Source organism: Pungitius pungitius, chromosome 14 (genome assembly GCF_949316345.1).
Source record: "Pungitius pungitius chromosome 14, fPunPun2.1, whole genome shotgun sequence".
Lineage (NCBI taxonomy): Eukaryota > Metazoa > Chordata > Actinopteri > Perciformes > Gasterosteidae > Pungitius > Pungitius pungitius.
In genome coordinates this window covers 1,050,718-1,077,975 of record NC_084913.1, presented here as the reverse complement: position 1 = coordinate 1,077,975, position 27,258 = coordinate 1,050,718, and the positions used below count along the sequence as shown (strand labels likewise).

Here is a 27,258-nt window from a genome sequence, read left to right as displayed (position 1 = left end):
ATATTCTCAAACACACACAACCTCGTAATAACAAAGAAATAAATGAAACTCCACTTTAACTGAGGAAAGGATGGAAGGAAAGGAGAGGGAGGTAAAGATGAACAGAAACATCTTGAGTGGAGGGTGTAGTTTGGGTGGAGGAGCAGCAGAGCGGCTGATGGAGGAGTAATGGATGGAAGTGGAGACACGTTTACACAAAGTGAGGAGAATTCTCTCTGAGAGCTTCCTGTTAGTTTCATTACTGTAACAGACACATGTGTGTGTGTGTGTGTGTGTGTGTGTGAGTGTGCGTGTGTGTGTGTGTGCGTGTGTGTGTGTGCGTGTGTGTGCGTGTGTGTCTATTAGCCCTCTGATTGAGCCGCTCTGCCTCCCTCAGATTGGATGACCTTTTCCAGATCCTTCTGCGAGGCCGCTAAGTAGATCGGACGGCCGACGCCACGCCGCTTTTATTCAGATTGTTATGGAATGAGGCGGGAAAAAAACAACAAAGGAAAACAGGCGTGGGTCATATTTGTGTGTGTGTGTGTGTGTGTGTGTGTCTGTTTGTGTGTGTGCCCTCACTGTGACTCCATTGGTTCAATTGAAGCCTCATCTCCATATAGTCTGTGTGCGATTACATGTGAGCGGAGCGCTGAGTGCCTCCGTGTGATTGGCTCAGGAAGCTGAGGAGCTACTTGCAGTGTGTGTCTGTGTGTGTGTCTGTGCGTGCGTGTGTGCAGTAATCTGTGCTTCACGCTAGATGTACGTCTGCGGCTTCATGGGTAATTTGTGTGTGTACATTGGTATGCGTACGCATGTCTGCGTGTGTGTCCGGTGGCCTGGAGTGTGTTTCTAGAGGCTTTAAAGGGCGCGTCACTCACTCTCCTCCACCTGCTCCACCCGGCCTCCGCTCATCGGCCCGGAGCCCGAGGAAGGCGCTCGGGGCTCGTAGGCGTTGCTACGGGCGACCGAGCGCTCAGGCGCAACGTAAGAAATAACATAAGTGAGAAGGCGGAAAGAACGACTTAAACTGGCGCATCAAAATGTGTTTTTTCCTTCGATGTACAACTATAGATATGTACAACTGTATGTATACAAGTATAGATATATACATCTGTATGTATACTTGTATATATACACCGGCCCCTTGATCAGGTCACCTTGCTAGAAGGTTGGACTCCTTTCTTCTCAATTCTTGTTGTTGTTCTTTCAACGAGGTGAACCCTTCCTCACAGATGTCACGTTGACTTGTACGCGTCACGCAGCGGCTGCAGGTTTGTCAGCTGCAGGTGTGTCGGCTGCACCTCATCCCAAAGGTGCTCCGCTGGATTGATGTGTGTTCTGACGCAGCCTTTATCAGAATAAATGGGAGTTTGGGAAGAGAAAGTGTGGTTTGGTTTGGGATGAAAAGGTGCCTTCTGACTTCAAAAGGTTGAGTTGTTATAGTCACAGGACTCTTATTGTGAAATCTCCCACAGCTGACCTGCCGAGGGACTGATGCCCGTTTTTTTCCGCTTTGTCTTGCAGCCCGAGCTGATCCCAGGTCAGCGTGAGGCCCTGGCCGAGCAGATGGCCGCGAGGCTGAGCGGACTGCAAGACCCCCCCTCAGCCAGCAGGGGGCTCTGCAGCCAGCTGGGGCGGAACGACAGGTAAACACCAGCAGCCACTTCCTGTTTACTCATCATTACTGAGTGCTGATCCTCTATGAACCAGTCTCAGGTTAGTCCTGATCCTCTATGGACCAGTCTCAGGTTAGTCCTGATCCTCTATGAACCAGGGTCAGGTTAGTCCTAATCTTCTATGAACCAGGCTCATGTTAGTCCTGATCCTCTATTAACCAGTCTCAGGTTAGTCCTGATCCTCTATATGAACCGGTAATTAGTAGCAGTGACCAACAACAGCAACAAAACGAGTTGATATTGTTGGTCGTGACCTCACTGCACCTAAATGCGTCTGTTAGTAAGCAAGGGTCGCTAACTAGCATTAGCATTAGTTACGGTCATCTCCGGTCATCGCGCATGTGCCTTCGAGACCGACTGATCGACCTGTTGGGCGCCCGTGATGTAGGACCTTCATCAGCAGGAGAGACCATCAAAGAGACGATGCTTATTCTATAGAGTTCTTCTAAGGCCACGGGTCAGCTCATGCAGCTTCACCAGAACCTCCTCCAGCTCAAAGTCCACCAGAGACCAGTCCACTGTGGACAGACCCAGGTCCTCCAGCAGAGACCAGTCCACTGTGGACAGACCCAGGTCCTCCAGCAGAGACCAGTCTGCTCCCACCAGCAGCAGTGGCTTCTCTTTCTCCAGGAGCAGAGCTCACCAGCACCACGCTGCTGGATACCCACAATGCATTGCTGGACGGAAAGGGAGTCCCTTGAGAACCCGAACCAGGACAGAGAGGGGACGACTCTCAGAACCTGCTGCAGCAAAATGAGAGAACACCTCAATACGTAGAAAAGCAAATCCAGAGCAGGACTCAGTAACATGTGACACACAAAAACACACACACACACATACACACACACACACACACACACACACACACACACACGCTGTTAACAGCAGTAATCTGGTTTGGACAGACTCGACTCGGCGGGCTCCGTCTTTGGTCACAGTGCCTGTCGGCGTTTCATCTCAGACTTTGAGGAGCCTCCCTCCTCGGTTATCACACACACACACACATGCACCCACACACACACACACACACACGCACGCACACTTGCGTATGCAAATGAGGGATGAAGCTTGAATTGCTCGCTCTGAGTCTGTAGCATGTTGTGTTCTCCGGACTTTCTTGGTGTCGTCACAGTCACTTACATGAAGGATGTGTTGTGTCTTCACATACACACACATACACACACATACACCCACAAACATAGAGACACACAATAATCCATTGATGTGATTGAGCATAAATTGCAGTTTTATCAGCACTGCACCGTCTTCTGTGATTTAAATAACAGAAATATAAGTGCTTTACAAACAGCAGGAAAGCACACGCACACACACATGCATGCCTGCACACAGACACACACACACACAATGGAGAACGTTTTGTTTGTGTGTTTCAGTCCTCTGTGGCTGCAGTGTAATGTTTCAGTAATTTACTTGGAATGTATTGGACAGTAATTGGTTATTCATATATTAGCTGATTTGCATCCCTGTGTGTGTGTGTGTGTGTGTGTGTGTTTGTGTGTCTCCAGAACAGCGGTGTGTGGGATGAGTTTGGATATAATTGGACTTTACATGTTTTTCTGAGTTCTGCTCAGTTGAGGTTTGTGCTTCTGGTTCAGTGAAGAAAACGAAGGTCGGACTGAATTATTTACTGATTTCACACAAAATGTCTCAATTCTGAATTAAAGAACAAATCAACGTAATTGGAAGAGAACAAAAAGCTCTTTTATATCCCCCCAATACGCGAGCACTTATATTACAATTGACTCATGTTTTTGTATTGATTATAAACCAGATAAATTAATTAGGTTATTCTGTTATTTTTTGGAATTTTCTATATTTGTAATAAATGATCCAAAAGTGATGATTTTAGGACAGCTTTAGGGAATGAAATACAAACTTATAGCTAAATAATGAATAAATAGTTTATAACAGCTATATATCATTATTATTATAATTTAAGAAATAAAGAAAGCATAGTTGTCATGGTGACACGTGAGCATTGATTCCAACCTAAAGGTGATCGATTCATAATTACTTCATAAAATATAGAAATTCACATTCATCCAAATACTGTTAAGGATACTTGATTGAACATGAATGAATGAACTCATGAAGTAATAAACGATTAAATCTATGAACAAATTATAAGGTGTAGTGAGAAAATGAAAATAAGAAACAATAAATGATGAATGAACTGGAATTGAAGAAAACTTCAAAGATAAAAGCAAGTGAATGAATGAATAAAGAAGTGATAAACATGAATACATTAGTAAATTAGAGAAAGAAAGGAAGCAATGAACACATGAAAAGGGGATGAAATGACAACGGTTCCTGGTTTTCGGTGTCTCTGCAGGATGAACCCATTAAAAGAAAGACCTAATAAATCGACTTCTGATCGTCCAACCGTCCGTCGATACGACTCAATCATCCTTTCATTTCACTTCCTCCCCATCTCCTCTTCCTCCTCTTCCTCCTCTTCCTTGAGGAGAACCTGCAGATTGTAAACCTGTTGGAGGAGAATCACCTGAAACACTTCAAAACGCTGCGTTAACGTCCAGGCCCTGAACGCATCAAACCCCCCCCCCCCCCCGCTCCTTCCTCTCCGATTTGTCTGTGTTCTCGTCTTCCACGCCCTGAGAGATCCTGTTTTACACAGCGTTTAGTTAATGTTAGCGGGGGGGGGGGGGGGGGGTTGTATCGGCTTCATCTGTCGGAGTCGGTAAAGGACGCATAATGAGGAGGCGCCTCGGGGGGAGGAAGCAGCCCTCGCCTCGCTTTCTTCTTCTCTGGTTTTATATTAGTGAGGAGGGGGGACACGGGGGGGGGGGGGGGTGGTGAAGAGGGGTTTCATTCGAATGTTGCTGACTAGAAGACAATGATGGAGGGATGAGGAGGAGAGAGGAAGAGATGGAGGCTCCGTTAAGAGGAATTAAAAGAGAGGTAGAGGAGTTAAGGGATGTTTAGAAGAGTTAAGGGATGTTTAGAAGAGTTAAGGGATGTTTAGAAGAGTTAAGGGCAATTAGAAGAGTTAAGGGATGTTTAGAAGAGTTAAGGGATGTTTAGAAGAGTTAAGGGACGTTTAGAAGAGTTAAGGGATGTTTAGAAGAGTCAAGGGATGTTTAGAAGAGTTAAGGGACGTTTAGAAGAGTTAAGGGATGTTTAGAAGAGTTAAGGGATGTTTAGAAGAGTTAAGGGACGTTTAGAAGAGTTAAGGGATGTTTAGAAGAGTCAAGGGATGTTTAGAAGAGTTAAGGGACGTTTAGAAGAGTTAAGGGACGTTTAGAAGAGTTAAGGGACGTTTAGAAGAGTTAAGGGATGTTTAGAAGAGTTAAGGGATGTTTAGAAGAGTTAAGGGACTTTTAGAAGAGTTAAGGGATGTTTAGAAGACTTAAGGGAGAGGTCAAAGAGAGACGTTTTGAGGAAAGTGAAATAAGTTTTGGATAATTGAAACATTAAGGATATTTTCTCTTGTTCTCATACTTCTCTAAAGGTTACTTTAAGGGTTAAGACTTAAGTAAAGTGCGATGGAATTATGGGTAATATTTTCTGTCAACTTTGAATTTTGCAGCTTCAGGTAAAATAAAATAAATAAATAATAAGATACAAGTGAAAAGAGATGGAAGTGTTTATGTTCTTTCTGTAATTTCATTCATAGTTTAGTGTCTCTGCTTTGACGGCAGGTCAAGTTGCTGTGTGTATGTGTGTTTGTGTATGTGTGTTTGTGTGTGTGTGTGTGTGTGTGTCTGTGTGTGTGTGTGCTAATGCATTCTGGGTAACTGCGTTATTATCAGTGGGCGTTTGTTGGGGTTGTTTAGTGATTCTTAGTCGTTGTTTTCATATATGTGCTTTAAAGAAGGTCTTCATGTGCGGTTGGTGTGTGTGTGTGTGTGTGTGTGTGTGTGTGTGTGTGTGTGTGTGAGTGTGTGTGTGTGTGTGTGTGTGTGAGTGTTGTCGTGGAACCGCCGCGGGCTCGACAGAGCTGTCAAACTGTCGTCGGGGGCGACCGGAGAATTCCAAACAATTTCACTGCTAATGTTGAGAAACATGCTGGCGATCCCCACTGAGACCGACCCCCCCGAATATATAAATAATAAACACACACACACACACACAGACACACACCTCAGCACAGCAGCTGACAGTAATGTGTGTGTTTGAGCAATCGGCCCTTGTTCCAGCAGCATCAATATTTGATGTGATCCTGGGAGGGGGGGGGGGGGGGCAAAGTAATGTGAGAACGAAGAAGAGGTGAACAAAAGAATGTGGACTGTGTGTATGTGTCGGGGGGGGGCAGGAAGTAGAGAGGAGAGAAGTTCACTGATGGTGAGTCTCTTCAGAATTGAAGGAGATTAGTTGCAAAGCATCGTTTGTCCGTGACGGCGACTCATGACGAGAAGTTCACGGCCGACAAAGTGCTGGAGACGATGATGTTTGTACGAAGACGAAGTGACTGAGAAGGTGGTCTCTCCTGCAGGACTTTCCTCATCTTCTGGTCCAAAGAGGACTGAAGAAGAGAGCAGTCATTCTCCTTAGACTGAATCCAGAAAGCTTCTCAGCTCCCCGTGTCTGGTTCCCCTGAGAACCTGAGGAAGAGCTGCGACACCCTGACAACCAGACGTAGACAAGATGCCACTTCCTTCAGTTTCTCTCCCTCTCGCTCCATTTTGCATTTCTAGTCGCCTTCTTTATTGACACAACAAGGCGCACATGTCGCTGTCATCACTGCGGGACAAAACAACATTACAAAAACACACCAAGCGACGGAGGAAACACCGATAATTCAACTTAATAATCTCTCTTGCTGTCTCCAGTCTGCAGGAGTTCGAGGCCGAGTACCAGGAGCTCTGGGATTGGCTGATGGACATGGACGCCATGGTAACGGACAGTCACCAGCTGATGATGTCAGAGGAGCAGAGGCAGCACCTCTTCCAGGTAAGAGTCTGAGCCTCGGGGGCCTTGCAGAGGTCGTGGAAGGTCATGGAGGATGAGTTGACACGTGGCGCCTTGTAGCTCCGCCTCCTGAACAAAAGAACCCATAGCCGACTCAGAGCTATGATGTCACATAGTTCCCATCAGCCACCTCTGCCCCGTTGGGTCAGTACGATGTGGAAACTGAGTCTAATTCATCCATCAATTTGTATGTTCGACCCCCTCCTGCCCCCCCGTACCTCCCCCTTACTGCGCCGCCCAACCCCCCCCCCCCCCACACACACACACACACACACACAACAACCACATACACACAGACACAGACACTTCATCCCTACCAAGGAGAATGGGATTACAAAGCATAGCATCCCTCATAACCATACAAAGTTAAGTGTGCACGTGTGTGTGTGTGTTTGTGTGTGTCTGTGTGTGTATGTGTGTGTGTGTGTGTGTGTGTGTGTGTAATGGCTTTGATGCGGCTAAATGAGTCAGAAAAGAGAACAGCATGTGTTACGATTAGAGATCTGAGTCACCCTCTTCTGTCCTTCACACACACACACATTCAGACACGCATATACAAACACACACACACACACACACACTTAACTTTGTATGGTTATGAGGGATGCTATGCTTTGTATCTACATATATGATAGGACAGACGTACGTGTTGGTGTGCTGTGGTTGTCGGCAGTAAAGCCACATTAAGAAACACTCATCCTCTCTTTACCCAGAAGGCACTGCTGCAAACCGACGCGTAACTTTGTGTTGTTTCCTTTTCTTTTCCTCAGCTCGTCCGAACTTTCTTTTTCCACGTGTGTGTGTGTGTGTGTGTGTAGAAATGATTAATTTAGTGGCCCGATGATACTCACCTGGCCTGCGAATTATTGATAAGTGTAAAGATGAACCTAATTTCTCCATAGGAGTCACTCTTAAATATTCATCTCCGTATGAATATTCATGGCAGCGATGATGCGTGCATGAATTTTAGATGCCTCTGGAATCGCTGGGCATTCTTCTTCTTCTCCCTCCCTTTTTTTTGATGTGTCAACTGTGCTGCTAAAATATTGATGTGTAGCTCGACAGCGTCTCCTCGCTGGTCCAAGGTCGCTCTCCAACGCCTCGTTCTCCTCCTCCTCCTCTTCTCTTCTTCCCCCTTTTTATGTTACTAATATATTAAAAAATGTGGACCTTTTACACCCAGATGTATCCTTAATGCTTTATGAGCTAAAGCGTCATTCTGTGTAGTGACCAGCAGGGGTGACTCCTCTGCTCCCATAGACGTCTATGAGGAAATGACTCTACTTCTGTGTAGTGACCAGCAGGGGGCGACTCCTCTGCTCCCATAGACGTCTATGAGGAAATGACTCTACTTCTGTGTAGTGACCAGCAGGGGGCGACTCCTCTGCTCCCATAGACGTCTATGAGGAAATGACTCTACTTCTGTGTAGTGACCAGCAGGGGGCGACTCCTCTGCTCCCATAGACGTCTATGAGGAAATGACTCTACTTCTGTGTAGTGACCAGCAGGGGGCGACTCCTCTGCTCCCATAGACGTCTATGAGGAAATGACTCTACTTCTGTGTAGTGACCAGCAGGGGGCGACTCCTCTGCTCCCATAGACGTCTATGAGGAAATGACTCTACTTCTCTCTTGATTTATTCCCTCAGTAAACATTGTAAACATGAGTTTATGGTCTCAGTCTCTAGTTTCAAGTCTTCTTTAATACAACGTGATGTTTATTTAGTGAATGATGGTCCATTTAGAGTCAAACTGACCATAAAGAGGGGATGCTTTAAGGGGCGGGGCTACATGTTGATTGACAGCTCTCTTTCAAAGTGTAGCGTCTCTATGTCCTTCTCCGTCCTTATGAGGTCACTTCCTGTTCACTGCTTGTCGGTGTGTGAGACAACATATGAAGAACATTCTGAGCCGCAGAAAAGAGCAACAAAGACAAGTAAATATTTTGCTCCCTTAAAAGTTATTCATACGAGGACAGATGCATGCTGGGAGATTCCACCTCAAACCCTCCCCACAGCCCCCCGCCGCGCTCCGCTAGAACGCTGGAGGGGCTCGACCCTGTAACCGCGGCAACCTCAACAAAAGTTGTTCTTTTCAGTCTGTGTGCGTGTGTGTGTGTGTTTCTCTGTGTGTGTGTGTGTGTGTGTGTTTCTCTGTGTGTGTGTGTTTTTTTTCTGTGTGTGTGTGTGTGTGTGTGTGTCCTCCGGATAAGGAGAGCTGGGCTGACAGAAGCTTGCTGGCAGGCTGAGGCTCTACTGTTTATTGTTGGATGGAGACTCTTCTCCACCTTTGAGGAGGGGGATATAATTATATAATTATAAAACAGAGCGATGAGTTACAAACTTTCTCTCGTGGTCAAAAGTGTTTATTGATTTAACGAAGGGACAAAACTTCTTCATGAGACACAACTTCAACACAACGTCTCATCACGTGGACAAACAGGACAATCAAGTCCATGAGTCTCCTTGTGCGTGCATCTATTAACATGTTTACACGTGTACATCACATAATCTGCTTCAGACACGACCCATGTGTGGACTTATTATCATACGTGTGTACTTGGATGTACTTGTCTGATCATATCACAGTTGTGTGTGTCTCTTCATGTGTTTGTGCGTCTCTATGTGTGCACTCAGTTCATTCTCACTTTCAGTGTGTGTTTCCTTGACTGTTGCATCCAGCTGGTGTGCGAGTGTGTACGTTTGTGTGTGTGTGTGTGTGTGTGTCCACAGGGAGACAAAAACAAGCATCAAACCTTGTAGCCGCGGTCAACCAATCACACATCACGGCCCCTGTGGTTCAGCCAATTGATGATCAAGGCTCCGACCTGTGTGTGTGTGTGTGTGTGTGGTATTTCACGGATTTCATTGAGACAGAAAGAAATGGACACACACACAGTTAGTAAATATATTACAATAAAACATGGACACACACTTTCACACACACTTGATGTGCTTTCATCGTGTAGAGAATGAACGTTTGAATCATCCACCTCCTGCTCCGTTCCTTTGGTCCTGTGGTCGGGCCGCTAGCCCGTTAGCTTAGCTTCGGTCGCTACTCTCACAGGAGAATCTGCTGCTCATAATAATTATAATAATAACTAATAAATGGATGATGTCAAATGACGTTAGTTATAAAAAAGTCACCAAAACCCCAAACCCCTTTGGTCACATGACCCGAGAGAAGGTGGCAGAGGAGGAAGAGGAGGAAGAGGAGGAGATGTGGATCAGCAGAAAAAAATAAATCACTCCAGGTTTCATTTGAAAACATTTGGGAGCATTGAGTCATCACAGACGTCCCCGCTGCCTGTGGCCCTTCAGCCCAACTAATTACAGCCTGAGTGTGTGTGTCTGTGTGTGTGTGTGTGCACGCCTGCTCCAACCGTTAAATTCTCATTTCAAATAGCCCATGGTGCTCTGACGGAGCGCAGGGTTGCACACACACACACACACACACACACACACACACACACACACACACACACACACACCTGCTTTCCAAAACCAATCAGTGTGGCTGCGACAAAGGAGCTCTGTATCCACACACACATGCACATATGCACACACACACACACACACACACAGGGTGTGTTCTCTGAAGTGACAAACACTTGAACACACTTAAAGAAAAAAACAATATGAAGACAACTTTATCCGTCCAAAAAACAGCAGCGTGAAGTTAAAGAGACCATATGACTGCTAACCACGCTAACTATGCTAACTACGCTCACTATGCTAACTACGCTAACCACGTTCACTATGCTAACCATGCTAACTACGGTAACCACGCTCGCTATGCTAACTAAGCTAACCACGCTCACTATGCTAACCAGACTTTGTGTAAGACAACAACAGGCAGATCTTACAAACTGCAGAAGAAGTGGCGGCAGATTAAAGTGAAATTGAACATCTGGAGTTTTAAACCTCACTCTTCAAGTGAAGAATTAGTTAAAGGGCAGAAACACACACACAGACACACACATGAGGGGGGCGTGTCTCTCTCGTGGATTCTTCTTGTGGTCACGCCAACATGTTTTGATGCAGAGGTCAAAGGTCAGCGTTGTTTGACAACGTAAAATAGTGAATGAAATGAAAAACCACCCAATGCTTCTGAAAAGTTTTTTAATTGAAATGGTTTATTGTTTCTCATGTGAAGGACATGTGTTTTTTATTAAATGATCATTTTATGAAATTAGCTGACTTTAATAATGCAGAAATACTGTTGAAAAATAACGAAACTTTCAGATAATCCGATGTGTTAAATGCACCTTTAAGCCCCAACACCCCAACGAAGGGATACAGAGCATGTGGGGGGGGAGCAGAGGAGTGGGGGGGTGGTGGGGGTATCTTTAATTAGAGGCAGATGACTTTGCCACGCCTCAGAAGGCCTGAATTACACTGCAGGCTGCGAGGCGAGGCTAATTTCACATGTAATTGTTGCTGCAATCCTCGCTGTGCTGCTAACGCTCGCTGCCTCCCTCCACCGGGGGGGGGGGGGGGGGTGAATAAGTGAAGAAACGTGTTTCTGCAAACCTTTGAAAACCTTGCTACTGTAGTACCAAGAGGGAAGCAGGAAGGAAGGAGGAGAGGCAGAAGATTAAATAGGTATGAAACAAAAAATATTTTAGAGGCATTAAATCAAATCTCTCCTTATGCCACACATACAGAATATTTATAGATATCTATATATATATAGACACAGTGGTGGTCCTTTGCAGGTAGATGTAGAGATGGAAGTAGCCTAGCAGCTAGCTTAGCATAGCAGCTAGCTTAGCCTAGCGGTCCTAAAGTGGTCCGTTTGCACTGTTTGATACGTGGAGGAATTCCTCCTCAGTTCTTCTGTTTGTTTTACTTCCAACGGAAAAAGCTGTCTGTCATTAACTGCGTTAAAATATTATCACATTCATCTCGGCTACATTAATCGTATAGATTTAAGCTTTAATTCTGACAGCCCGAATATATACAGCATATTTATCTCTATACAGTATATACTGTACTGTATATTAAAGCAATAAGGTACGAGAGGCACTACTTTATCTAATAAATAAAGTAGTGCCTCAAGTACCTTGTTGCTTTTATAACACTCATTCATTCTCATTCACTCTCATTCATTCACATCATGACTCCACCTTAATGTCCCGTTGTTAAAGCTCACGTTGCCTCAAAACCATTTGAGGGATTTTCAGGGTGTTTTTCGGCGATCGCCACCGAGCTAAAAGCTAAAATGTCTAATAGCTAATAACAATAACGTGTTCCTTTGAGTGATGTGGAACAATGGGGTCCATGTGAACAGCTACTGTACATTATCACTGAATAATGCACCCCGTGACTCGCTCTCGACCAATCAGAGTGCTGGATTTCATCTGCCCGTGTTCTAAATAAACCATATGAAGTCCTCCGTCCATGCAGGTCCTTGCCTTCAGAAGGCTGATGAACGCTATGTGAACTGCACTTGATTTTTCTCGTCATCCGACCACTCAAAGCGCTTTCGACACTTCATGACATCATTCACCCATTCACTCGCATTCATGCACTGATGACAGCAGCTACCACACACTGGGACCAACATCCACACACAGCAGCAGTAGCGTAGTTATGAGTTTACAATCTACACAATATCATCTCGGACCTTTGTTTATTTGTTTTGACCTTGTGTGATGACCTTTTGATCCAACAATAGATGCACAAGTTTGACCTTAAGCGTTCCCACCTGTGTGTTCACGTTCCCTGACTTCAGTGTGTCTTTGTGTGTTCGCTGACTCTCTCGTCTGTGTGTGTCTGTGTGTGTCTGAGTGTGTGTGTGTGTGTGTGGATTACGTGTCCTGTGGGAGGCTGTTTCCTGTGCGTTTGTTCTGTCAGTCTTGATAAAGTCTGGGGATTCAGAACAAAGAGACAAAGCTCAGCTCCATCTCTCCAACTTTCTCCTTTCTGCTGAAACTTCCTCAGCTTCCCAGGAACACACACACACACACACACACACACACACACACACACACACACACACACACACACACACACACACACACACACACACAAGGTTTCTACTTGCTATTATGGCTCATTCAGGGATTATGACTTTTAAAAATACTTTTAGCTGCTCTTTATAACAACAGAACACAAGCGTAAAGCTCGTTGTGATGACGATGAAATGTTTACTTCACTGTGTAAGTTTCTGTTTCAGTGTAAAAGAAGAAGAAAACACAATCAGCATTTAAACATTAAATAAGCGTTAAAAGTTCTAATACATAACAATAATAATAATCATCATTTAAAGGGAAAAACTCTTCTCCGGAGGTTTTATTCATCTTTTTTGTCACTTTGTCTCAAGATATTTAAAGACTTGTAGATCAAAGAGGAAAACTGCACTGCTTCTTCCACCTGATTTTATTCACTGTGACGGTTTGTTTAAGACGGTGTGTGTGTGTGTGTGTGTGTGTGTTTGTGTGTGTGTTAAGAGATTAATGTTTAATGTCATCTCAAGGGGAAAGACTCCTTTTAAACGTTAGAGTGTGTGTTTGTGACAACACACAATATTACTGTTGCAAAGTGAGTGGGAGCTCTGATACACAATTAATGTGTGTGTCAAAATGTGTGTGTTTGTGTGTGTGTTCTGCATTCATCACCCTGCTCTCCGTTTGACCTTGGCACCTTCTTCATTAGAATAAAGATTGTCTGTCGTTTAGGCTACATGGTCGCTCTGCTGGACACACACACACACACACACACACACACACACACACACACACACGCACACACACTCACACACACACACACAAACATACACACACACACTCACAAACGTGCACATTCACAATCGCAGAGCAATGCTATTACATTTCTGTCACTGTAGTGAGGAGGAGGAAGAGGAGGAAGAGGAGGAAGAGGAGGAAGAGAGGAGGAAGAGGACTAGATGCGTAGTAGATTTATTAGTTTGGATCTTTATAAATAAAAAAATACTAATCCACATTCTCTATTTTTTTGTAAACAAATATCGTTTCTTCAGCATCAACATGTTCAAACTCTACTCTCCTCTCGTCAATGACGTCATTGATCAGAATGTTACCTGCTTGTTGGTCACATTTAATGATAAACAGCCGTTATTCATGATTCTTTGTGTCTCCGTGTCATTTGGATAAAACACTATCTTATTGTATTGTAGTTATAATACAATAACACAATCTTTATAATCGTTAATCACAGAGATCCGAGCTGATTTCTAACAATTGTCTCCTCCATAGTTTCATAGACACACACACTAACACACACTAACACACACGCAGACGCACACTACTGCTCACACAGACACACACAGAGCGGCGGAAGCCAACAACAGAGGCCGTGTTGTTGGTTAACACCTGCCCACACCGTAGGACAGTAAAACACACACACACAGACACACACACTAGCTGCAGTTCCTCCAGTCACCACACGAGGCTCCAACAAAGCGCCCACCAACGTCCCAACTCCAATAATCCACCCCCCCCCTGCCCCCCCCCCCCACCATAAAGCTTCTCTTTGTCCAGAAGCTGAATAGTGAGCTCCTCCAGCTTCCTGTGGGTCTCTGAGACACATGATACATTTGTCCTTCTAAACTTTTGAGGACCTCCCTGACCCTAGACCAGCTGACCCTGGTCCCCTGTGAGGAGCATCAGACCAGCTGACCCTGGTCTCCTGTGAGGAGCATCAGACCAGCTGACCCTGGTCCCCTGTGAGGAGCATCAGACCAGCTGACCCTGAGGCTCTCCCTGCAGGGTGACCATGCAACAACAACGATCACAACCATCCTCTGGTCTGGTCTGTCTCTGGAATTCCTCTCCGCTTTCTTCTTCTTCTGGTCTTCTTGTGTCGCCGGGCGCCGTCTCTGCCAGAAGAGAGAGTTCTCAGGGTTCTTAGAGGGTCAAAGGTCACCTGGCATCTCACACTCACTTCATCCTTCTAGCTCTTTTTCCGTTGCTCACTCGAGTGGCTTCGAAAGGAGGAAAAAACGCTGCTCGACGTCGGTTGTCATGGCGACAACAAACATCAGAGTGCCAATAAGGCACGGGGGCTTTAGCCTGCTAGCTAACTAGCATGTTATATATTACACATCTCCATGAATCCATGAGTGTTTTTAAACATGCAACTTGAATTCAGGCCGGTTTGAATCATTTCAATGAAGCACATGTTGCGAAAGCTGTTTATTTCCACTCGTCTTCTCCTTCTGCCTTTTGGGGGCTTCACCTTATTCTGAAACTCCCCATCATCTGTCTGCATATCAGGGCTCATGTGATATTTGGTAGGGCCCCCTGGTCCAGCAGGACGGAACGACTCTCTAGCGCCCCCTAGAAGCTGGAAAGACTCTACGGACTGCTAATATTTATATATTTATATCATTGCATATGTCCAATATATGTTAAATCATTTGTTTTCTTTGAATCCCCCCCTTCGAGCGTCCTGTTCATGTCTCTCGCTCTGTCCACAGACCAGTAGAATCGTCCCCCACTTTGCTTTGTACTAATGACCTCATACACACACACGCACACACACACACACACGCACACACACACACACACACACACACACACACACACACACACACACTCACACAGACACACACACGTGACTCGCTGTGAGGCTGAATGGGGGAGCCGTCTTTGCCGGCCAGTCAAATGGCTCATTCATTTGGTTTCCATGGCAACAATTAAAACACGTTGCTGGATCTTTTGTTCCGTCTGTTTGGAAAGAGTTTTTTTTTCTTCTTTTTTTTCGATGTTGTTGTTGTTTTTGAAAGAGAAACGTCCAGAAAACTCAGAACACACAGAAGGCCGGCTGTAGATTTTAGTTTGATATTTAAAGGTTTAAATGAGGTCTTGTTTCAAATGCCTGAGAAGCAGAAATAACTTTTAGTGTTTAGTGGATAAAAAAATGTGTGCTAGACATTAGTTGTTCAAAAAAAGAGTGAACGTTTGTTAGAAAATCACCTTTTAAGGAGAATTGGAAACAAACTCACACACACACAGGTTGAAGTGTGTGGCATATAAATGGGGTGTCACAGAGCCACTTCCTGCTCTTTCAGAGCCGGTGGGACATCCATCTCTACTGGAGACTCACACACACAGTTTGTGTTTGTGAGGAGCTCAATGGACAAATGTTATCATGAACGTTAGACACAACTATAAGAAGAACTTTATCCACTGGGACCGAGGAGGAAGCTGAAAGAAACCTCAGATTCATGTTGTTAATTACTGGTCGCTGTGGCCATCTTTGTTTTTGTCAACCAGTGAACAGGAAGTGACCATAAAAGGACAGAGGACGTACAGACTCCGTACACATCTCATAGAGACCTGTCAATCATTGTGTAGCCCCGCCCTAAAGCATCCCCTGCTTTATGGTCTGTTAAATGGACCCTGATTCACTAAATGAACATCATGCTGCATTGAAGAAGACTTGAAACTAGAGACTGAGACCATAAACTCATGTTTACAATGTTTACTGAGGGAATAAATCAAGAGAAGTAGAGTCATTTCCTCATAGACGTCTATGGGAGCAGAGGAGTCGCCCCCTGCTGGTCACTACACAGAAGTAGAGTCATTTCCTCAAAGACGTCTATGGGACCAGAAGAGTCGCCCCCTGCTGGTCAGTACACAGAAGTAGAGTCATTTCCTCATAGACGTCGATGGGAGCAGAGGAGTCGCCCCCTGCTGGTCACTACACAGAAGTAGAGTCATTTCCTCATAGACGTCTATGGGAGCAGAGGAGTCGCCCCCTGCTGGTCACTACACAGAAGTAGAGTAATTTCCTCATAGACGTCTATGGGAGCAGAGGAGTCGCCCCCTGCTGGTCACTACACAGAAGTAGAGTCATTTCCTCATAGACGTCTATGGGACCAGAGGAGTCGCCCCCTGCTGGTCACTACACAGAAGTAGAGTCATTTCCTCATAGACGTCTATGGGAGCAGAGGAGTCGCCCCCTGCTGGTCACTACACAGAAGTAGAGTCGTTTCCTCATAGACGTCTATGGGAGCAGAGGAGTCGCCCCCTGCTGGTCACTACACAGAAGTAGAGTCGTTTCCTCATAGACGTCTATGGGAGCAGAGGAGTCGCCCCCTGCTGGTCACTACACAGAAGTAGAGTCATTTCCTCATAGACGTCTATGGGAGCAGAGGAGTCTCCTCCTGCTGGTCACTACACAGAAGTAGAGTCATTTCCTCATAGACGTCTATGGGAGCAGAGGAGTCGCCCCCTGCTGGTCACTGCACAGAAGTAGAGTCATTTCCTCATAGACGTCTATGGGAGCAGAGGAGTCGCCCCCTGCTGGTCACTGCACAGAAGTAGAGTCATTTCCTCATAGACGTCTATGGGAGCAGAGGAGTCGCCCCCTGCTGGTCACTACACAGAAGTAGAGTCATTTCCTCATAGACATCTATGGGAGCAGAGGAGTCACCCCCTGCTGGTCACTACACAGAAGTAGAGTCATTTCCTCATAGACATCTATGGGAGCAGAGGAGTCACCCCCTGCTGGTCACTACACAGAATGCAGCTTTTACACGTTGCCGCATGGTTTGTTTTTATTGAGATTTTGTTCCTCAAGCTTTTCTTAAATATAAAATTTGTTCACGGGAGCACATCTCCTATCTTCTTATTATTTGGTATTTGCTGGAAAGAAGGAGTAAGAAAACAAGGTAAACTGAAGGAATAAAGAATCAACCTTTGGAGGATCAATAAAGTAGAAGCATGGAAGAGGAGGAGGAGGAGGAGGAAGACGACATGAGGAGGAAACAAAGAAGATGAGAAATGAAGACACAAAGTGGCAGAAGGAACCAAGGAGGAGGACGAGGAGGACGAAGAGGACGCCTCCTTATTCCCCCCCCCTCAAAAAAGTGGAGCTGCCGTGAGGACAGAACGGTTCCGCTGAACTTCCCTCATTTGGGGATGAGATGAATCTACAGAAGAGAAGAAGACAAAGTGCATTAAATGTTTTTCATGTATGACTGGATTTCTGCTGACATTTCAGCTCCGTGCTCATTAATATGGAGACCAAATTAAACTCATGATTGCTTGTTGCTTTTCTATCTTCCCCCTTCTCGTCTCCCCCCCTCCTCCCTCCTCCCCTCCTCCTCCCCTCCTCCCTCCTCCCTCCCCTCCTCCCTCTCACCGGCTTCCTCAAGCGTTTGTCTTGTTTCTGGGTGTTTGGAAATCGCTTCTTGTTTTTAAACCAAATCATATTTAGTATCAATACGTCTTCATTAAATATACTACACATATATATGAATAATAAATATTAACATGTCTTTGGAAATAGTGTTGTTGCTTCATATGGAGTTTAACTACACTAATAATATTAATAATAATAATATTAATAATAATTATAACACTCCACTTTTCAGTCTTTGTCTCTCCTTCACTTCTCTTTTATTTACTGTCTCTCGATGTATTCGTCCCCCCCCCCCACCCCCCCGTCTCTGTCCTTCCTCAGGCCTGCATATCAGTCCACCCTTGCATGGAGATTGACTAGAGGCCTGAATACATCACAACCAACCATCCATGCCCCCCCCCCCCCCCTGAAAGATCCCTCTCTCAGCACTTATCTTAAAGTTTGGATCTCATGCATATTAATCGCTGCTTTCTCTGCTTCTTTTCTATGACTTTGGATCCGTGGCACCCTTCAAACAAATAACAACAATAACAACAGCCCCCCCCCCCAGCTCCCTAATAAATCAATATTTCCCATCAGCAAATAAATCGTATAATTTCCTGACTCTTAGACGAGTGCGACGCCGACATATTTGCCTTTTTTTTTTTTTTTTTGGTGCTGTCGATCTGGTTCTGGCGGCGCGGCTATTAGCTAAGTGAAGGGGATGGATGGCCACGCGGCGCCGAGCGATAGCATCTCCATCAGAACCGCCGACAGTGAAAAATGGCTGCCGCCTCTCTGATGACAGCGCAGCAAAAACACACACACACACACACACATGCATATGATGTCCACGCACACACAGTCACAGAAGAGACATTTAAATATTCAAATGGGAACGAGCGGTAATGATAAACGACGAAGGAAAAGTAGAATCAAGTAGTTATTGATGCAGAAAATGAAAAGAGGAGAAAAAGAAACAGGAGGAGGAGGGAAATTAGGAGAGAAAGAAAAAAAAAGAAGATGCGGGACTTGAAGAAGAGTTACGGAGACGGACGGAAGGAAGAGGATGAAGTGGAGGAGGGCTGCAGATAAGACAATGAAAAGGGAGAAGAGAGGATGGAGAGATGAAGGAGGAGAAGGGAAACAACCGCCTGGTGGAGCTCCTTTATAGTCTAACATGAAGTCATGTGACCGTGGTGGAGCTCCTTTATAGTCTAACATGAAGTCATGTGACCGTGGTGGAGCTCCTTTATAGTCTAACGTGAAGTCATGTGACCGTGGTGGAGCTCCTTTATAGTCTAACGTGAAGTCATGTGACCGTGGTGGAGCTCCTTCATAGTCTAACATGAAGTCATGTGACCGTGGTGGAGCTCCTTTATAGTCTAACGTGAAGTCATGTGACCGTGGTGGAGCTCCTTTATAGTCTAACGTGAAGTCATGTGACCGTGGTGGAGCTCCTTTATAGTCTAACGTGAAGTCATGTGACCGTGGTGGAGCTCCTTCATAGTCTAACGTGAAGTCATGTGACCGTGGTGGAGCTCCTTTAGAGTCTAACGTGAAGTCATGTGACCGTGGTGAAGCTCCTTCATAGTCTAACGTGAAGTCATGTGACCGTGGTGGAGCTCCTTTATAGTCTAACGTGAAGTCATGTGACCGTGGTGGAGCTCCTTTATAGTCTAACGTGAAGTCATGTGACCGTGGTGGAGCTCCTTCATAGTCTAACGTGAAGTCATGTGACCGTGGTGGAGCTCCTTTAGAGTCTAACGTGAAGTCATGTGACCGTGGTGAAGCTCCTTCATAGTCTAACGTGAAGTCATGTGACCGTGGTGGAGCTCCTTTATAGTCTAACGTGAAGTCATGTGACCGTGGTGGAGCTCCTTTATAGTCTAACGTGAAGTCATGTGACCGTGGTGGAGCTCCTTTATAGTCTAACATGAAGTCATGTGACCGTGGTGGAGCTCCTTTATAGTCTAACGTGAAGTCATGTGACCGTGGTGGAGCTCCTTTATAGTCTAACGTGAAGTCATGTGACCGTGGTGGAGCTCCTTTATAGTCTAACGTGAAGTCATGTGACCGTGGTGGAGCTCCTTCATAGTCTAACGTGAAGTCATGTGACCGTGGTGGAGCTCCTTTATAGTCTAACGTGAAGTCATGTGACCGTGGTGGAGCTCCTTTATAGTCTAACGTGAAGTCATGTGACCGTGGTGGAGCTCCTTTATAGTCTAACATGAAGTCATGTGACCGTGGTGGAGCTCCTTTATAGTCTAACGTGAAGTCATGTGACCGTGGTGGAGCTCCTTTATAGTCTAACGTGAAGTCATGTGACCGTGGTGGAGCTCCTTTATAGTCTAACGTGAAGTCATGTGACCGTGGTGGAGCTCCTTCATAGTCTAACGTGAAGTCATGTGACCGTGGTGGAGCTCCTTTATAGTCTAACGTGAAGTCATGTGACCGTGGTGGAGCTCCTTTATAGTCTAACGTGAAGTCATGTGACCGTGGTGGAGCTCCTTCATAGTCTAACGTGAAGTCATGTGACCGTGGTGGAGCTCCTTTATAGTCTAACATGAAGTCATGTGACCGTGGTGGAGCTCCTTTATAGTCCAACGTCATGTCCTTATTGAAGGATTGAGTCCTTTGGTTGAATTTGCTAAAGTTCCTCATTGGGTTTAGTTGATCAATTTAGTCTCGTTGACCTTTTCCCCCTCGTTGGTATCAGAAGGATCATTAGTTACAATGCGTTCAGTACGTTTCAATGAGCCACACAAACGACACATGAGGTGAATAGAAAAGGAGCTGAGCGCCTGGCGGCTCAAACAGAAGCTAGCGACTGATTCAAAATGGAGCGCTCCTTTAACAGCTTCTCCAGAAGGGTGCGTTTGATTCCTGCCACAGCTGCACCTCTAAAGCGGTGGAGGCAGCGGGCCGAGAAGCTGCTGCTGAGGCCTCAAAGGTTCGTTCACGAGAGGAGCGGCAACACAACAACAGAAGAAGAAGATGCGCTTGAGCTTCAAATACCGCTGAAGACTCCAGGAGCTTCTTCTTCTGTGGTGGATTCCAGTGGAGACTCTGAGTCTGGTATCAGAAGATGAACTCCACCGTGTCGGAGACTGCTCGCCTGTTTGTTTCTGTGCTCAGTAGCTGCTTAAACTTCCTTAATCTTCATCTTTAGTGGATTTAGTTGCTGCTCGTGGAAATAAATGAAATATCTCGACAGCTGTCTGATACTTTCAGAATAAATAAATGCTTCCCAAATCCATCCCAATTGGTTTGGATTGGTATGAAGAGAGAAAAAGCCTCATGTACGTGAGTGTGACACACGATCACCACCGGCTTCATGTTGTGGTCACTAATGGTGACTCAAACAGAACCTGGTTCAGGCTCTGAAGGATCATGTGGTGGTTCAGGTTTTGATGTGCTCCCTCCTCCTCCTCCTCCTCCAGAGCAGCCACGCTGAGCTGGTAGCGATGGAGACCCGGAGGACCGGCCTGCTGGGCCGAGCCGAGTCCCTGAAGAGGAGCGGCGCCGAACTGCCCTCCAACTTCCACCGCAACGCGCACAACCTGACGCACACCTGGAGACAGCTGGAGGTAAGACACACAAAAACACACACTAACACGAACAAACACACACACAGATGTTTCTGCTCTGACTGTGTGAGTCCAAGTGATCGAACCCGTAAGATTTAGAGTCGTCTTTATCAAGCAGGTCATTAAGGGTGGAGGCTAGTGCGCTCCTTTAAGGGTGGAGGCTTGTACGCTCCTTTAAAGGTGGAGGCTTGTACGCTCCTTTAAAGGTGGAGGCTTGTACGCTCCTTTAAAGGTGGAGGCTAGTACGCTCCTTTAAAGGTGGAGGCTTGTACGCTCCTTTAAGGGTGGAGGCTCGTACGCTCCTTTAAAGGTGGAGGCTTGTACGCTCCTTTAAGGGTGGAGGCTCGTACGCTCCTTTAAAGGTGGAGGCTTGTACGCTCCTTTAAGGGTGGAGGCTTGTACGCTCCTTTAAAGGTGGAGGCTTGTACGCTCCTTTAAAGGTGGAGGCTAGTACGCTCCTTTAAAGGTGGAGGCTTGTACGCTCCTTTAAGGGTGGAGGCTCGTACGCTCCTTTAAAGGTGGAGGCTTGTACGCTCCTTTAAGGGTGGAGGCTCGTACGCTCCTTTAAAGGTGGAGGCTTGTACGCTCCTTTAAAGGTGGAGGCTTGTACGCTCCTTTAAGGGTGGAGGCTCGTACGCTCCTTTAAAGGTGGAGGCTTGTATGCTCCTTTAAGGGTGGAGGCTTGTACGCTCCTTTAAAGGTGGAGGCTTGTACGCTCCTTTAAGGGTGGAGGCTTGTACGCTCCTTTAAAGGTGGAGGCTTGTACGCTCCTTTAAAGGTGGAGGCTTGTACGCTCCTTTAAAGGTGGAGGCTAGTACGCTCCTTTAAGGGTGGAGGATAGTATGCTCCTTTAAAGGTGGAGGGTAGTATGCTCCTTTAAAGGTGGAGGATAGTATGCTCCTTTAAAGGTGGAGGCTAGTACGCTCCTTAAAAGGGGGAGGCTTGTACGCTCCTTTAAGGGTGGAGGCTCGTACGCTCCTTTAAAGGTGGAGGCTTGTACGCTCCTTTAAGGGTGGAGGCTTGTACGCTCCTTTAAAGGTGGAGGCTTGTACGCTCCTTTAAAGGTGGAGGCTTGTACGCTCCTTTAAGGGTGGAGGCTTGTACGCTCCTTTAAAGGTGGAGGCTTGTACGCTCCTTTAAGGGTGGAGGCTTGTACGCTCCTTTAAAGGTGGAGGCTTGTACGCTCCTTTAAAGGTGGAGGCTTGTACGCTCCTTTAAAGGTGGAGGCTAGTACGCTCCTTTAAGGGTGGAGGATAGTATGCTCCTTTAAAGGTGGAGGATAGTATGCTCCTTTAAAGGTGGAGGCTAGTACGCTCCTTAAAAGGGGGAGGCTTGTACGCTCCTTTAAGGGTGGAGGCTCGTACGCCCCTTTAAAGGTGGAGGCTTGTACGCTCCTTTAAAGGTGGAGGCTTGTACGCTCATTTAAGGGTGGAGGCTTGTACGCTCCTTTAAGGGTGGAGGCTTGTACGCTCCTTTAAGGGTGGAGGCTCGTACGCTCCTTTAAAGGTGGAGGCTTGTACGCTCCTTTAAAGGTGGAGGCTTGTACGCTCCTTTAAGGGTGGAGGCTTGTACGCTCCTTTAAGGGTGGAGGCTTGTACGCTCCTTTAAGGGTGGAGGCTCGTACGCTCCTTTAAAGGTGGAGGCTTGTACGCTCCTTTAAGGGTGGAGGCTTGTACGCTCCTTTAAGGGTGGATGATAGTATGCTCCTTTAAAGGTGGAGGCTAGTACGAAAGAATGCTGTGACAGAGACCTGTCAATCAGAGTAAGCCCCGCCCTCTGGTCCCTCAGAAGGTGAACCTTGTACCTGAGGGTGGTGCCTTGCTGATTAAACCACTGACAGCTGGCGCCTCGGATGAGACGGTGTGACTTTGTTCATCTGAAGAATCAAACCAGCGACACTCGGTCACACAAACACAGAGAGCCATCTGTGAGTGTGTGTGTGTGTGTGTGTGCGCAACACACACACACACACACACACTCACAGGTTCAAAGTTATTGGAAGTGTGTGTTTGCGTTTACATCTCAGCCTCACAACCAGATTCCATTTAGAAATTAAACAACAGCAACAGATGAGACTCCCCCCCTCTCTCCCTCTCGTCCCCCCCCCCTCTCTCCCCCTCGTCCCCCCCCCCCTCTCTCCCTCTCGTCCCCCCCCTTCTCTTCGTCTCTCTCTCTTTTAAAGAAATTAAATATCTTTAAACCTGCAGGAAAGCATTTATTATTGTCTGACATTTTATACAGAAAACAATCAATAAAGTAAAAACCCAATGATGAACATTTCTGTTTGTTGCTGCCAGACTTCCTCTTCCTCCTCCTCCTCCTCTTCCTCCTCCTCCTCCTCTTCCTCCTCTCTATCATCCTCCGTCACCCCCACCCATCCCTCCTCCCCTCTTTCTTATCACCTTTTTCAAGGTGATTTTGTTTTCTTACCAAAGAGTTCAAAGCCCCCCGCTCTCTCTTTCTCTCTTACTATGCGTCCCCCCCCCCTCCTCCTCCCCCCACCCTCTTCCAACATGGCGTCTGAGTAGCATATTAACGGGCCTATCAGGGCAGGCGTTGGCATCTGCTGCTCTGACACAAATTGGGAATTAACTGGAATTGATGTCCTGTTTCTCGCCTCTGAACTGTCCCACCTCATGACGAATTTACCACACACACACACACGCACACACACACACACACACACGCACACACACACACACACACACATGCTGGAGTGCTGGAGAAATAAAGGGTTGTAAATTAACTTTAATCTTTTCTGTTGTGGATTTTGGCGGCAGCTTGTCAGCGGTTCAAGGTCAAACTGTGATGATAAAGGGGGGGTTGGGGGGGGGGGGGGGGATTACAATTATGGATCATACGTCTGTGTTTAGTGAAGACGGGAACTCGTCCTCCAGCTGAATATATTCATATATACATGTATGTAAATGTGTATTTTATAGATGAAAAGGAGGCGTTGGGTTTCAGCTGCAGTTAGATGAACATTTAGAGTGTTTTTTCCCATCATGCTTTGGGGGAGGATCAACCTGCAGGGAGAACAACTCTCTTTATCGTCCTATTTGTTCATTTGCTTTCTTTGTGTCGTTTGCATTCACACATTTTCTGTGTTTCTTGTTTTCTCCTCTGAATGCAGTCAGCGTCCCTCTTTCCCTCCTTTGTTGTCTCCTAATTATTTCCCCCTCTGTCTCTATTGTTGTTTTTCTCAGTGTTGCTCTCAGATACACAATTTGTCAACTTGAAAAGCGAATCCATCTGCAGGATGATGCTCATCACCTCAGAACTTCACTAAATGTGCATTTCCTCATGTTTTTTAAGCTGTTAATGAAAGTTAAGAAAGTTTTGGTTTAAATTCATTTCTTTTCACTTCAGCAAAGCTCATCGTGTGATTCTCTGTCAGACTCCAAATGCAAAGGAGCTGCAGGGACCCGTGAGGGGGGGGTCCTTTGGGGGGGTCTTAAGATCTCTTATGAGCCTTAATCCAGTACAATACAATGTTAACCTTGAAGTAAATTTGATTTGAAAAATAATAAATCCTGTGAATGTAAATTAGTAGTACTAATATTATTGTAGTAGTACTATAATCTCATCTCATCTAAAGTATCCGACATGGAGACAAGCTCCGCCTCCAACCTCTGAACAGGAAGCCGATCGGACACATTAGATCACATGACTTGACGATGTAGAAGACGTCCCGTAACATGCTAATGCTAACATGCTAGTACAACAGGGAAGTAGAAGTACATCAGAATGCACTTCCATCGCAGTAATTCGTTCGACCAAAAAACATCACCAGCCGCTGAAAACAGACAAAACCACACAGACACACAAAGACACACAGGCACACAAAACCACACAGACACACAAAGACACACACTGTGAACCCGAGAGGGGAATAGTCTCTCTAAGCCGCTCGCTGTGTCTGACTGTGATCAACGGGGGTTGGCAAATTGCTCTGCAGACGCACACACACACACACACACACAAATAAACAGACACACAAACAGACAGACGCGCACACACACACACACTCACACTCACACACACACACATCTGGACTCTTGTTTTTGAGTCCCTCCTGGTTGAAGTTGCGATTGCTTCGCCTGTTTGATGGCGTTCAAATGGTGTTTTGCTGAATTAGCAGCTGATCTGTTTGCACCTGGAAACAGGCGGTTCCCTGCGATGCTTTGTGTTCCCGCGTCAACAACAACAACAACAACAACGACGACGACAACAGCAGCAACACGGATAATTCACGGCCCCGATAACAACATTTCTGCAGCCTTTGACACAGTAAACCACCAGATCCTTATCTCCTCCCTTCAGGAACTTTGTGTCTCAGGCTCTGCTCTCTCCCTTCTCTCGTCCTACCTTGATGGACGCACCTACCAGGTAACCTGGACGATCTGTGTCAGAACCTTGTCCTCTTACTACTGGAGTTCTTCAGGGCTCCATCCTGGGTCCCCTCCTCTTCTCTATCTACACCAACTCTCTCGGCTACTGACTGACATCTCTCAGTGGAGGTCCGCTCACCACCTGAAGATCAACCCCAACAAGACTGAACTACTTCTGTTCCCTGGAAAAGACTCTCCCACCCAGGACCTGACTGTTAACTCAGGCAACTCTGTGTTAAAGCCCACTCTGACTGTTAGAAACCTCAGTGTGACACTTGACTGCCAACATCACAGCGACAACACGATCCTGCAGGTCCACGCTCTACAACATCAGGAGAATACGACCCCTCCCCACTCTGAAGGCAGCGCAGGTACCGATTCAGGCTCTTGTCATCTCCTGGACTATTGTAACTCGCTCCTGGCTGGTCTCCCTGCTCCATTCCACCTCTGCAGCTCATCCAGAATGCAGCAGCTCCACTGGCCCTCAACCTTCCGAAATTTACCCACACTACTCAACTCCTCCGTTCTTCACTGGTTACCAGTGGCTGCCTCATCCAGTTCAAGGCATTGGTTCACACAGTGAATGGATGGGGTCCAGTCTCCATCCAGGACCTGGTGAAACCCTCCATCCCAACATCAAGCTGCTTGTTCCTCACTGAGAGCAAAACACTGGACTAGATCTCCACTCTTTGCTGTCCTGCTCCTAGATGGTGGAAGGAGCTCTGTGATGACATCAGGACCACAGAGAGCCTTCACATCTTCAGACTAAACACTAACACACTGTAGACCTTAAACTGGACTCATAATGGATCTTATCTATAACATGTTTTGAAACAATGTAATGTAATGAAACGTTAGCAGCGTGCGATTCCAACACAGCATGAGGAGGCGGAGTCTAATTGTGATACTTTATGTGTACTCTTACTGCAGTAAACATGTACTTTAAGGTATACATACTTCTAATGAATCACTGTTAATGATCTCATCTGATTAATGAAGGTGTCTTTATTGATGATGGAATATTGACACATCAATGACTCCTCCCTCTTTCCTCTCCTGTCGCCCTTCAGAAAATCCTCTCACACCACTCGGCCCCCGGCTCCTCCTCCTGCTCCGCCTCCTTCCGCCAGAGCGCGTCGGCGAGCGCCGTCCCGGAGGAGGAGGGGCCCCGCTCGGCCCTCTCGCCGCTCACCAACTCGCTGCTGGAGCAGCTGGAGGCTCGCATCAAGGAGCTGAAGGCCTGGCTGAGGGACACCGAGCTCCTCATCTTCAACTCCTGCCTGGGGAGGGACAAGGAGGCCTCGGAGCAGCTCGGCAGCTTCAAGGTACCTTCACCCGCTCTTCAGTGTTCCTGTTCTCCTGAAAGCTTTGAGCTGCAGAAACATCTGCAGTCACCTGAGGTCTCATAATGTACCGCATCATCGTCTTCATCGACGTCGTTATTAAAACTCAGTTTAAGATGAAGTGAGACCTTTTTGCAGGATGATCTGTGACATTGTGCAGCGAGCATCAACTAGAAGAAGCATTAAATACACACATCACACTGCTACAGATGATTA

At 46.3% G+C, this 27,258-nt stretch overlaps 1 protein-coding gene across 1 annotated transcript in view; it reads left to right on the top strand.

The window, feature by feature from the left end:
- The window catches only part of akap6 (A kinase (PRKA) anchor protein 6), a 101,004-nt gene that overhangs the window by 56,233 nt on the left and 17,513 nt on the right, over window positions 1-27,258 (top strand). Inside the window, 4 exon segments of the mRNA XM_037486118.2 lie at window positions 1,507-1,628; window positions 6,470-6,590; window positions 21,162-21,308; window positions 26,770-27,024. Coding sequence (XP_037342015.2) covers window positions 1,507-1,628; window positions 6,470-6,590; window positions 21,162-21,308; window positions 26,770-27,024 — 645 coding nt within the window.